At 42.5% G+C, this 13,085-nt stretch overlaps 1 protein-coding gene across 1 annotated transcript in view; it reads right to left on the bottom strand.

Moving 5' to 3' along the window:
- Positions 1-3,109: 3,109 nt before the first annotated feature.
- The window catches only part of LOC106574290 (contactin-associated protein-like 5), a 45,099-nt gene continuing 35,123 nt past the window's right edge, over positions 3,110-13,085 (bottom strand). Inside the window, exons 8-18 of the mRNA XM_082962411.1 lie at positions 10,726-10,926; positions 10,008-10,164; positions 9,707-9,834; positions 9,302-9,472; positions 8,798-9,016; positions 8,404-8,643; positions 7,459-7,719; positions 7,216-7,349; positions 6,787-7,090; positions 4,875-4,937; positions 3,110-4,650 (exon numbers count right to left, since the gene is read on the bottom strand). Coding sequence (XP_082818537.1) covers positions 4,394-4,650; positions 4,875-4,937; positions 6,787-7,090; positions 7,216-7,349; positions 7,459-7,719; positions 8,404-8,643; positions 8,798-9,016; positions 9,302-9,472; positions 9,707-9,834; positions 10,008-10,164; positions 10,726-10,926 — 2,135 coding nt within the window. The 3' untranslated portion in view covers positions 3,110-4,393. The remainder of the gene's footprint in view (positions 4,651-4,874; positions 4,938-6,786; positions 7,091-7,215; positions 7,350-7,458; positions 7,720-8,403; positions 8,644-8,797; positions 9,017-9,301; positions 9,473-9,706; positions 9,835-10,007; positions 10,165-10,725; positions 10,927-13,085) is intronic.

Genomic DNA, 13,085 nt, shown 5'->3' with positions numbered 1-13,085 from the left:
TGGCAGGTTCAATCACAAGTGTGTTTTAATCATTTCAATTGTCATTTTAAACTAAGTCAATCACCTACATAATAAGTAGCCTACGTACTAGAATTGAAATCCAGTTCCGTATTTGACAGGCAGAAAAAAAGGCGGCATAATCACATCAACGTATTGATTGGCTAACTATGCAGTTCAGGCTGGGATGGGACAGTGTTGTGGGTTGTGTTGCGTTGTGTTGCGTTGCGTTGTGTGTGTGTGTGTGTGTGTACATACATGTGTGTTGATGGGTGTGTTGCGGAGTTCCCCTTGTTGTTTCTTGCCTTTGTGGACATTCGACTGCAACACTCAGCCCGTCATTTCGTTTGACCCGTGCTTGATGAGAGCCTGACCACCGCTAGGCTGCCAGAGCATCGAGGTCTTGAGGGTAAACGTCACAGCTGAGAAAATACTGAGGAGGCTCGCTCCCTCCAGGGGAGAGTGGCTTGCTACGGTCTTCACCAGAATTGATTATGCAGTAAGTATGACCTACTTTGAAGAGTGTCCGTTATCAAGCTGAAAAAATGACAAGATGTTCTGATTACTGATGATGGCACAGAGAAGAGGCTGTGATGGGGTAGTTAAGCGTTAGAAAAATATCTAGTCCTCTTTGTACCTGAGCAATTTCGAGACTGGTAATCAACATACTGTACGCGATGTGCCTCTTCACAGTCAATTTCTCTTGATTACTACCTTCAAAAGAGTCTTATTATGAAGTCATTATTTTTGCTCGATTTAGTTAGATGTTGTCAAAAACACCATACAGCTATAATTAAGATAGCTGTATAGTGTATAATTATAATTATTCATAATCTCTTCACACCCATGCACAGCCACGCACTAGGTTGAGATACACTTGCCTCTCCTAATGTTGTGGCTGGCTGGAAGTGCAAATATGCCATGACAAGCAATTTACTGCATGGAAGCGGTGAGAGACAGAGCAGAATATTATTATCCTCCCACACAGAGGCTCAACTTCCTAGCCTACCTTACAAATAAAGGTTTTCTTGTGTTTCCCTTTAGCAAATAGTCTTTGGTTCAAACAGCTACACCCATTGAAGCTCAAAGTACTTCCTTATCAATCTCTGTTCTCCATGAGCTATTTCAGGACCAGAGATGACACAGATAATTCTGACATTCCATCACAAGGTTTAGAGTTAGCCCTTCGGTCCTAGGAAGAAATCTCAAACCCTCACCCAGGAGCCTGAAAGGTCCCACTGATCACTGTTATTGTCGTTTTTATTTGACAAGTCTCAAAGAAATTAGCCGCTCGCTAGGAAATTGATGTCATGTGGCTCTGGTGTGAAAGGAGTGTTAAGTGGCACAGCTACAGTAGCTGAATCTTAGGGATATTTTTCACGAGTGTCCCTGGAGAAAGATCTGAGGGTCCATGTTTCGCTACAGGCTGTGAGTGACAGCTGGTAATTTTGTTGGCCAAGTTGTTTATTCCTCTGACCCGACTGTCTGCTGCCCGCACCTTGACTTAAACGCTTTAGACATGTCTTATTTGTTTCCCGGTTATTTTTAGGTTTCATATCCTGTCTACAAGGTCGGCACATTCATCAATGCCCATTTTTTTTCTCTCCTTTTTTTTGTCAGTTTTTTATACCCATTACATTCCACGTTAGACATTTCCTCATTCCGTAATACCACTCAAAGAGGCCAATGTATTCCGTTAGTTTGCAAATGGAAGTAGAATTGAAGTAGTCACATTTGCCCTTACCCTCATCAGTCTGTGGATAGGTAGATGGATAGATTGGAAGCTTATGGGAAAGGTTAACCTGGTGTAATGAGGGAGCGGAGGAGAGCAGGACAGAGATGGCGCGATGCATAATGGATGCTGGTTGCTGCATCATTACAGTCAAAGACTAAACGCCATGCTGTTCTCCTCTTTCACTCAGTCTAGCAACGGACTGAAAATGGCCTACTAACAAACTACGAATTCATAACCTTTACTGTGAAAAACACAATAAGTTCCTGACTGTAATAAATGTATGTAATAAACAAATGAATCCATTTTTGCAGTCATGATCATTTCTTTAGATAGTACCTAATCAGACAGGTGGAGAACTAGGGAAGACAAAGCTCTCAGGTAATATGGCATCGTCATCTTCACCATGTCTATCTCTGTAGCTGTCACAACAGCTAGAGGAAGACATATAGTCTCATTACCGGCATGTCCCAGCAGTACTCAGTCAACTATTCTATTATTTTCTCCTTCTGTAACCAACCTGAGGCTAATGTTGCTGGCTTTGTTGTTTCTCAACATCCAGACAAGATTTATTTGAATGCTTTCCTTTTGCTTGATAATAAGTTGAACTAGTAGGAGGTGCAAACTTTGCTTATGTGCAAATGCTTAGTATCACCTTTTGAGTATTGAACTAGCCTTCTTCTCCCACTGCATGCCATTTTATTTTGATAGGAGGAAAGAGAGGAGAACAACAGCAGTGAATGTGGACCAGAGTATAACAGCACAGTTTTGATTTTAAGATCAGCCCACAGCTTGTAATTGTATTATTAACTAGCTGAGGGCAGAGGAGAGGGTAATGGTCTACTTCATCACTCTGGGCTTCTAGAACCGCTTCTTCCCCAGTGATATATGATAACACCAGTCATTTAAATCATCCAACCACCCCGCTTTTCCCTAGTCTCCTAAAACTAAAGCTTGCCTTGAAGGCAACAACAAAAAAAAGAAACGAATGGCCGCATAAGAGCATTACTCATAAATATGCTCTTCCCGCACTTTTTAGGAGTTTGCTTTTTCTGGTTTGTGATAGTGTGGGGTCAATTATATTGTGGATAAATCACAATGTCAGACGTTGATAATAAATGTTTTTAAGGCAATATGACAGATAAAAGTGTGTACTATGTACTGACCCAAGCTCAGATGGAAGAGGCAAAACAGATTTTGGAAAGTGAGATAAGAATAACACATTTCATATCAAATCACAACATATTCTCTTATTCGCATGAAGCTGTAAAAATGTCTTTATTAAATATACATTTGGTTACAATATACCTGAAGAATTCTATAAAACAAATTCAAAATAAATACAATATTTAAATGAATCATATTCAATAATTGTGTCAGTGGTGTTTGTACATCTTTTACAATAAAATACTGTAGATAAATTACCTAATGCACTTGAAATAATATAACCAGGCAATAACAATCCTTTATCGTGCGTCTTTCATGACAGAAGATCATCCCCTGAATACATGTTTCCTTTGTATAGCAAGCTTGCTAAACAGATTTGTTGTACAATTTACTTGTTCTGTTGGTTTGCTAATTGTGCAAAATATAAAGCCTTGCCGTTTCACCAATGTAAGAGCAAGTAACATGGATTGTGGAGGAGACCGTAGCAAATTTGTACAATACTGTACTTCTCCGTTCAACAAAACTCACAACAACAACCAGGACAAGAGCTCTCCTGAGAATGAACCTACCTTTATACCCTAGATTCCCTCTGATTATCTTTTTCAGGTCTAGAGATAATTAATTTCAAAAGTTACTAGCACAATCACACCACGTTGTACTGTACTACATTTTTGACTTTCAGACATCTAGTATCCGTTTACTGTACCACTCTTTGGTGATTCGTAAAAGCATAACATGTCGCAGGATGTTGGTGATGGTGGATGCAGAAAGAATAAAACGGTTATTGGCAGTGAGGGCGCAACAAACATACTGGGAACAGAAAAACTGATGTGTTCAGAGAACAAAAGGGCCAGCCACAAAGACCTTGGCACATAGTCACAATGCTTTTCAGTGAGATTTGATCAGTGGTTTAGCCAGGGAGCAAGAACAGGTGCATTGCTTGCTCAGACCTTGCCTTGGCAGATGGTCGAACATCATTAATTAGTCATTATCACATTCAGAATCCACAAGTGAATACAAGTAAGTGAGTTAGAGTACCGGTGCCCAACCAACCCCAAATGAATAAATCCCTTTAATTGTACATTCAGAATGGAAGGCTATATAAAGCGGGCTTATAAAGTCACTGGGGTGGATCCGATTCGTTGAGGCTTTTTGTCTCCTGACTTTAGAGCAATGTAATATGAAGTAGATAAATAATAAATGTTCTCCAATTGTCATTGCTCATCAAAAGTGGTACAGCTCCCATGCTCCAATAAACAGCCTTTGAGATATAAAACTGCGGCATGACCATTCTCCATTGGGTCATTCTTGTAGCCACACAGGGAATGGATCACCAATGATCACTGCTCCTAGAAAGCCCAGGAACAGTCAGTGACTAATACTGGGTTTTGTGATGAATGGCTTCTCTACCCAGAGGGGACTGTCTGTATTTGAGGCCAGGCAGAACAGTGTGCGGAACAGGAGGCAGGGAATTGGGCAAAGAAGGCTATGGTGTCATCAGATGTAGTACTCCTTTCTGCTGTGACTCACGGAGCTGTGCAGGTCCAAGTCTAGATCCAAGACCAAGTCTACAGGATAGCTGTTCTCCAGGCCTGCAGGGTAGCTGTGTTCCGGGCTGTGTCTGGGATCCTTCTTCTGTGAGATGGAGGCCTTCTCCTGGGGGTGGGTGTGGGTGTGGCTGCAGTGGCGATACAGGAAACATGACGTCACGGCCACGGCACAGAGGGTGATGAGGAACACAGCTGTGATGAGAGCTGGGAAGAGAGAGCCAGAGACAGAGAACATTGTTTTTACTTTAAAGTTAATCATTCTGGGGGTTACTTGGTAAACATGAATATGCCAATCCTGTCTACTACGCCAAATGTAAAAAGTATCTGTTTCAGGGAGAATGACTGTACACTGACAGAAATTAAATAATTTGCAACATAATGTATAATGTGAAGAAACACAGATAACTGGGGATGTTCTTCTGGCTAACCTCCAATTACTGCTGAATCACTTCTTGTCTTCCTCAGTCGATCTACGCCCCTATTGACACCCTCTGAAGGATTTATTCCAGAAGAAAGGAAGCAAGCAAACAAAGGAGATGTCAGACATGACCTTCAATTATATTCGGTGGACGATGAAAGGCTACGTGGAATTTATAAAGGCATTTCAATCAATGAGTCATTTAATTTGGTTATTATGCCTGCTCATGTCAAAACCTAAAAGAGATAGGTCAAGTTAATGAGTCATTAAAGACCCACTCTGTGATATTTGCAGCTGTTACAACCCTTTGTATAATTTGGATTTACAGTGCATTCGGAAAGTACTCAGACATCTTCCCTTTTTCCACATTTTGTTTTACGTTACAGCCTTATTCTAAAATATATTAAATACATGTTTTCCCTCATCAATCTACACACAATACCCCATAATGACAAAGCAAAAACAGGTTTAGAATTTTTTGCACATTTATTACAAATAAAAAACAGAGATACCTTATTTACATAAGTATTCAGACCATTTGCTATCAGACTCGAAATTGAGCTCAGGTAAATCCTGTCTCCATTGATCAACCTTGAGATGTTTCTAAAACTTGATTGGAGTCCACCTGTGGTAAATTCAGTTGACTGGACATGATTTGGATAGGTACACATCTGTCTATATAAGGTCCCACATTTGACAGTGCATGCCAGAAAAAAAAACAGGAATTGTCCGTAGAGCTCAGAGACAGGATTGTGTCGAGGCACAGATCTGAAGATGGGTGCCAGCAAACTTCTGCCCCCAAGAAAACAGTGGCCTCCATCATTCTTAAATGGAATATGTTTGGAACCACCAAGACTCTTCCTAGAGCTGGCCACCCAGCCAAACTGAGCAATCCGGGGAGAAGGGCCTAGGCCAGGGAGGTGACCAAGAACCCGATGGTCACTCTGACAAATTTCCAGAGTTCCTCTGTGGAAATGGGATAACCTTCCAGAAGGACAACCATCTCCGCAGAACTCCACCAATCAGGCCTTTATGGTAGTGTGGCCAGATGGAAGCCACTCCTCAGTAAAAGGCACATGACAGCCTGCTTGGAAAAAAGGCACCTAAAGGACTCTCGGACACTGAGAAACAAGATTCTCTGGTCTGATGAAACCAAGATTGAACTCTTTGGCCTGAATGCCAAGCGTCACGTCTGGAGGAAACCTGGCACCATCCCTACAGTGAAGCATGGTGGTGGCAATATCATGCTGTGGGGATATTTTTAAGCGGCAGGGTTAGGTAGACTAGGATCGAGGGTTTTAATTAACGGAGGAAAGTACAGAGAGATCCTTGATGAGAACCTGTCCAGAGTGCTCAGGACCTCAGACTGGGGTGAAGGTTCACCTTCCAACAGGACAACGACCCTAAGCACACAGCCAAGACAACACAGGAGTGGCTTTGGTACAAGTCTCTGAATGTCCTTGAGTGGCCCAGTCAGAGTTGAACCCGATCGAACATCTCTGGAGAGACCTGAAAATAGCTGTGCAGTGACACTCCCCATCCAACCTAACAGAGCTTGAGAGGATCTGCAGAGAAGAATGGGAGAAACTCCCAAATACAGGTGTGCCAAGCTTGTAGCATCATTCCCAAGAAGACCCAAGGCTGTGATTGCTGCCAAAGGTGATTCAACAAAGTACTGAGTAAAGGGTCTGAATATTGTATACATTTCTAAAAACCTGTTTTTGCTTTGCCATTATGGGGTATTGTGTGTAGATTGATGAGGGGGGAAAAAACGATTTCATCCGTCTTCGAATAAAGCTGTAATGTAACAAAATGTGGAAAAACTCAATACTTTCCGAATGCACTGAATGCTAATAAAATGACATAAATAAAATCCATATTGTGAAGCCGAACATGATTCACATCAATGCTATTAAACTCACCAGATGCTGATTGTGAAGTTGTACTATCAGCCAAGGCTCCACAGTTCGATTCAACTAGATTGCCAAGAACATGGACCAATGAGCTTCCACGACTCAGAATGGCTGTCTTCAGTGGTGTCAAATGATTGAACTGGACAGACGACAGGCAGCCAATGAAACCCTTGGATCCTGCCCTAAGCACTTCTTCATCCAAACCAGCATGTCCTGCTGATGTACCTGTGACTTTACCTAAAGTCAGAGATCGTAGTGTGTTCATCTTCATGTCAGAAGAAAGGTTGTATTTTTGGTCGATGTCTTTGTCAATCTGGTTTAAGAAAAAAGCAAACATTTCCAAATACACTTGAACATGCCATCAAGGTGGGATGACTGTCTATGCTGTAAGCATAATGCTTTGCTAGGTTGAAATAGATTCAGATAGAGATCACTGACCTGGACATAAAGGTCTTTGCCTTCCCGGTGTACTTGGACACGGTGGAGCTGCCCATCAGCTAGGCTGGAGACTTTGGGAGTAAAGATCTCTGCTCTCTTCTCTCTGTTCAGACGGTACCAGATCTGCAGACTCCCTACAAAAGTTAAGGAAGTCTGAAAGTCAGAAAAGGCTTCTAATCTTACAATGTTGTTAAGAGATGAAGACAGAGAGAATAATGGATGGAGATAGCAAAAGATAGCTACCATTGTTAGCGAGGATGATAGCCAAGTACTGTTGATGATAGGTGCTGACACAGAGTAACATGGCAGGGGTGTGAGTTGTCAGATAGCTGAAGGCAACGTTTTCTCTGGACTCGCCGTTGTGGGCATAGATGGCTGAGGACTGGCTATGGATTGGCTGACTGCTAGATGACTGGCTACCTCTGTCTCTGTTGTGCATGACTGGAAAAGGCATCTGGAAGGTAAGGGTCACCGAGGAGCCACTCCCAAAGGACATTGACACTTCTGTTACAGGGATACAAACATGGATGTCGTTATTAGTGTAGAAGGCTCCTATTCAGTAGTGCTGTTGATCTCAGACACTGATTCAGACAGCATTTGCAAGAACCGAGTAAGAACAAAAGGGATGCTTGAAAGAGTAAAACTCAAAGAAACATGGCTAGATCATCAATGGATCAAACAGAAGTCACAAATTCTCTGAGGTACCAAGTGCCCCTACCCCTAAAGCACGACCCTGTCCAGAAACCTCATTCAAAATGCTGTGAATAGGTTATATCTGAAGTGATAAAACCTGCTTTGATGCCAGTGGATTAATACAGGATTCATCCATAATGGGTGGTGTAGTCTCAGCAGGAGTCCTGTTGTGTGTCCGCCAGGCCAGCATGAACACAGCTTTTGAATGTAATTCAATCCAACAGAAAATATGTCCTAGCCCATGATATTAGTTCAGATTTATGGAAATGAATGAGCCAATGGGGATTGAAAAGAAAGTATATCTGATATTTTTAATACATGCTTTGATCACTCCTTTGATCAAATACATTTCTCTTTTTTTTTTTTATAATACTATTCTAAATCTAATTTCATACTTTAAAATATTGTAGCTACATTTTCCTAACCCCAAAGACAGCCATTAACTCAGCTTCTCTCAATCCTTTTAGCTTATTGCTGTTTGTTGGGGTTACTCACCTTTCTTGCAGTGTGGTCCATTGTAGGCAGAGTGTGTACAGTCACAGACATATCCACTGTTTTTCTCCATACACCGCCCTCTGTTATGACAGACACTAGCAGAGCCGTTGCAGTGGCCCGGGCAGCCTGGGGTCACTCCCGGTGTCAACTTGGCCTGCTCCTCCAGGTCAAGGGTCACGCCGTTCAGGGTCAACGCACGGATGCAGCCCAGGAAACTGCTCTCTTTGAAGGTGGATCCTCCTGGCAGGAAGTAGGAAGTAGGAAACACAGGAAGTATAAACTGTATGTCTAAACTGCTCTAGAAATAGAAGAATACTACTTCCAATGTGAAACTTAACAGTAGCTAATATGCAAAGAAAGTGTTGTTATGGTTTGACCTGGGTCTAGTGCCTACCTATGAACAGTAGGCTTTTGAGCTGCAGGCGGTAGTGCCCTTCAGAGGGGGCCTCCAGAGTGTGTAGGGGCAGCTGGTCCACTTGCAGGGAGGCCACCTTCAAGTTGCGTTCAGCCCTAACGTAGTGCCACTGCTTATCATTCAGGGGGACAGGGGACGTCACCGCCAAGTCCACCGGGCCGTTCCCAACGTCAAAGATGAATGTTACAGCTGAGGGAGCTGAGGGGGAGAGACAGACAGAAATTCAAGTTCAAAACGTGGCCCACTTTTGTTTAAGATGGATTTGTCTTAGGCTTGTAGTCTTTGGCTCCTGGGCCAACGTATTCTCCCCACTCAACCACAGTTTCCCATAATGTTATCAGAACTATCTAATCAAATACCAAGTCATCTTTCATCTAGAAACAGAAAAGGTTTCAACTTGAGGTGATCATCTATCATTTACACAAGTGCCTAGGGAGGGATTAGGGTTTGGTTGATTTGGGATTCAGGGAGAGAGAAGCTCACTGGTCAACTTCAGGGTGATGAAGTCAGTGGTCCCCATGTTCTCCAGGAGAACACCAGAGGAAGCTGTGGTCTTGAAGTACAGAGAGATGTCCGCACTGAGCTCAGCCTGGAACTTAGGGAAGTGGAGGGATGGTGACCCAGGATAGAAAGAGGCTGCATTCCACAGGAACCCTGCAAATACAGGAAAGTACAGTTAGAAAATAAAGTAACTGAAAATGTAAAAACTGGGACAATTTACCCCACTCCACCCTACTGTTACAAGAATACAGAACTTGCTCCACTCTTCCCTGGTGTTTAAAATAACAGTTACACAATTTTTGTTGGCATAGTCTGTATGAACAAAAACTAGAATTAATATTGGCATTCTCGCTTTTGGGATAATTATATGAACTGAACTAAACTTACTGTCACCGTTGCAGTGAAGGGAACCAACTCTGTATACAGCTGCTGAGCCTGTCCTGTTGGTGTCTCCTATTACAATCTCAGTCAGTGGCAGGTGATCTTTGTAGGACAGCAATCCTGTGTCGTTTACCCTGTTGGAAAAAGTCTAGATCATTGTAGACATGACCTCAGTTTACTCAATTTAAAGATGTACTCAAAGCTCTAAGAAATTATACATTTATAGAAGGAAAGACTGATTGGTAAAACACGTAAATGTTGTTAATGCAGGTCATAAAACATATAAATGCATTGGCATTCACTGTACCACAAGTGAGTGTCTGCATCACAGTTGCAGAAGTAGTTCATGTCGATGCAGTTTTCCTCCAGGCTGCAGGAGCACTGTTGGACCCCAGGTACAGAGCCTCCCCAGTAGGTCTGTTTCTCTCCACTCCTGTCCAGCCACCATGACAGGGGCCTCCCATCTACAACCAACGCACATTTATTTCCATCATGCAATCTCTACGAAAATAACAAATATTTATTACATCATCAACTGTACTCTTTGTCTGGCCAATGTGGTCTGCTTGGCACATAGGACATGTTCACCTACTACACACAGAGGTTTATCTTCTGCCATCATAGAAAACACATGATTGATTTTTTGTCTTGTAAACCCGACCCTACGCACATTGTGGGAGGCAAACATCTGTCAAGGGAGACTAATTGATTTTGTAGGCAATTCCACTGAAGTTGGTGAAAAAAAACCCCAAAAACCTTGTCTTGACATATTGTCTTGCCTGTATCTAAAACAAGACCGTCTGCATCAATATTTCATATGAGAAACAAAAAATCCCCAGGCGAGACAGCTGAAGAAGTCAGTGAGTCTTTTTTCACAGTGGGAGTTGGAATCAAAGGGAGCAGAGGGTTTCAGCAATACTTAGAATTCACTCTGAATATTTTGGCAGAAATCCATTATGTAATTTGAATTAAACTTGAGCTCTCTGTATACTGTTTGCACTTATCAGGCTTCCAATAAGACTCACCCCAAGTATTGAAGAGACGGGACTTCCTGCAGCTGTAGACTACTTCCTGTTGACAGTGCTTAGACCGTCCAATCAGAGTGCGGAGGTGCTCCAGGGAGACAGTGTAGTTGAACCGCATCACATACGGCTTCTTTGTTGTGGCTCCAGTCACATTCACAGACCCACTGTTGTTGTGGCCCACCACTGTCCATACCTTGTTCTCTATAGGGAAGACAGAGTAGGCATTTTACTTTATATACAGGATAATCTGGTTAACAGCACAGTGGATAATCCAGATGATCATATTAGCATAAGAAAGACGACTAGAATGTAATTTTTTTCCCAAGATAGGTGTCCTTCACATTTCTAATTATTAATTTAATTCAGGTTAGTCAACTGTATGGAAAGTACACTAGAGATAAACAAAGATGTGTAAAGTGGTGGACACACTTAATCGCATTAGCCTCATATTATCTAATTGAGAATATCCAAAACTGCACCAGTAGCTTTCCTGGCCTAGCCTGGTTACCAAACGCTGTGCTCACCATTGTTTCACTACAATTCAGTCTGGTTTAACCAGACTATGCCAAGCCATGAGCTCACCAGTCATGTTGCAGTAGACCAGTGCTGCCTTTAGAGGACCACTCCCATCTGGATCAATGTAAAAGTAGCCAGACGTACTCCCCATTTGTCTGTGTGTCTCACACGACGCTTCATAAATAGCTGTAGGAAGCAAGATCAGTACTTATATCAATAGCCCATACGAGTGTTGCAGTATGCCAAGAGCACTAGCTCAATTACATTTTCTTGTCACATGCAAAATGTGTGAACGGTATTGGCGTGAAGCAGAAAGCCACGGCAGCTTTTATAATTCAGCAGTCAGTAAAGTTCCCTCCACTTCACAATTTATGACACCCTTATGGGAATATCAATGAGAGTTCAGTGACGGGAAATAGTGGAAACACTAATGTAACTTTAGTCACTCTATACAGTATATTAAACATAACATACACTCACTACCGGTACACCTGGGTCGGACCCCTTTTGCCTCCAGAATAGCCTGAATTCTTTGTTCATAGAAACGTTGCTCAATTAGTATCAAGGGACCTAACGTGTGCCAGGATAACATTTTCCACACCAATACACCACCAGCCTGTACCGGGTGGACACCAGGCAGGATGGGCCATGGACTCATGCTGCTTGTACCAAATTCAGACTCTGCCATCAGCATGACGCAACAGGAACTGGGATTCGTCGTACCAGGCAATGTTTTTCCACCCCTCAATTGTCCAGTGTTGGTGATCGCGTGAACACTGGAGCCTCTTCTTTTTGTTTTTAGCTGATAAGAGTGGAACTTCGAGTGGTCTTCTGCTGCATATAGCCCATCTGTGACAAGGACCGACGAGTTGTACGTTCCGAGATGCCATTCTGCACACCACTGTTGTACTGTGGCGTTATTTGCCTGTTTGTGGCCCGCCTGTTAGCTTCCATGACTCTTGCCATTTTCCTTCGACCTCTCATCAATGAGCTGTTTATGCCCACAGGACTGCCGCTGACTGGATGTTTTTTATTTATCCCACCATTCTCGGTAAACCCTAGACATTGTTTTGTGTGACAAGCCCAGGAGGCCAGCCATTTCTGAGATACTGGAACCGGCACACCTGTCACCGACGCTCATACCATGCTCAAAATCGCTTTTGCCCATTCTAAAGTTCAATCCAACAGTAACTGAATGCCTCGATGCCTGTCTGCCTGCTTTATATAGCAAGCCACGGCAACGTAACTCACTGTCTGTAGGAGCGAACCATTTTCTCGAACAGGGTGATGTACCTAATAAACTGTCCACTGAGTGCAGTTGTACTGTATATTTTCACAGGTGAAGATTTTCACTATCATGAAGGAGACAGTTTAAAGGGTGACTGCACTTCCTGATTTGGCCTCGTTTTAGAATTGGTTCATGAAGAAATGCTAGCGGCATGACTGAATTCAAACGTGAGTTGGTTTTGGGGTGTAGTTTGATGTGGGTGTCTCTTGTGTGTCTTCGCCAGTGGAAGAGTTAACCAAATAATTTAGCCAATTAGCTTTAGCCAGCTGGTGTGCGACCATGGCAAAATTGGTTTGACTTTGGATAGCCTATCCCTGTGGGTAGTTAGAGACCATCAATGAATTACACAATGTAAATGAGACAATATTTTCATATTACACACCTTTTAGTTCTTAGTAAATTCTTTCAATATTTGTATTGGAATTTCTAAAATGTATTGTTAGTTTGAGGTTTTTAAGCATTGAAATTTGGAGCTATTGGAAATTTTAACACATTGTCTCATGTATCTTGTGTATTTTACCGATGGTCTCTAAGTAGCCCCATAGGGATATCCAAA

The sequence above is a fragment of the Salmo salar genome, chromosome 16 (assembly GCF_965601325.2).
Source record: "Salmo salar chromosome 16, fSalSal1, whole genome shotgun sequence".
In the NCBI taxonomy this organism is placed as follows: Eukaryota; Metazoa; Chordata; class Actinopteri; order Salmoniformes; family Salmonidae; genus Salmo; species Salmo salar.
Note: the sequence above shows the minus strand (reverse complement) of the source record. Positions and strands in the feature narration are given on the sequence as shown.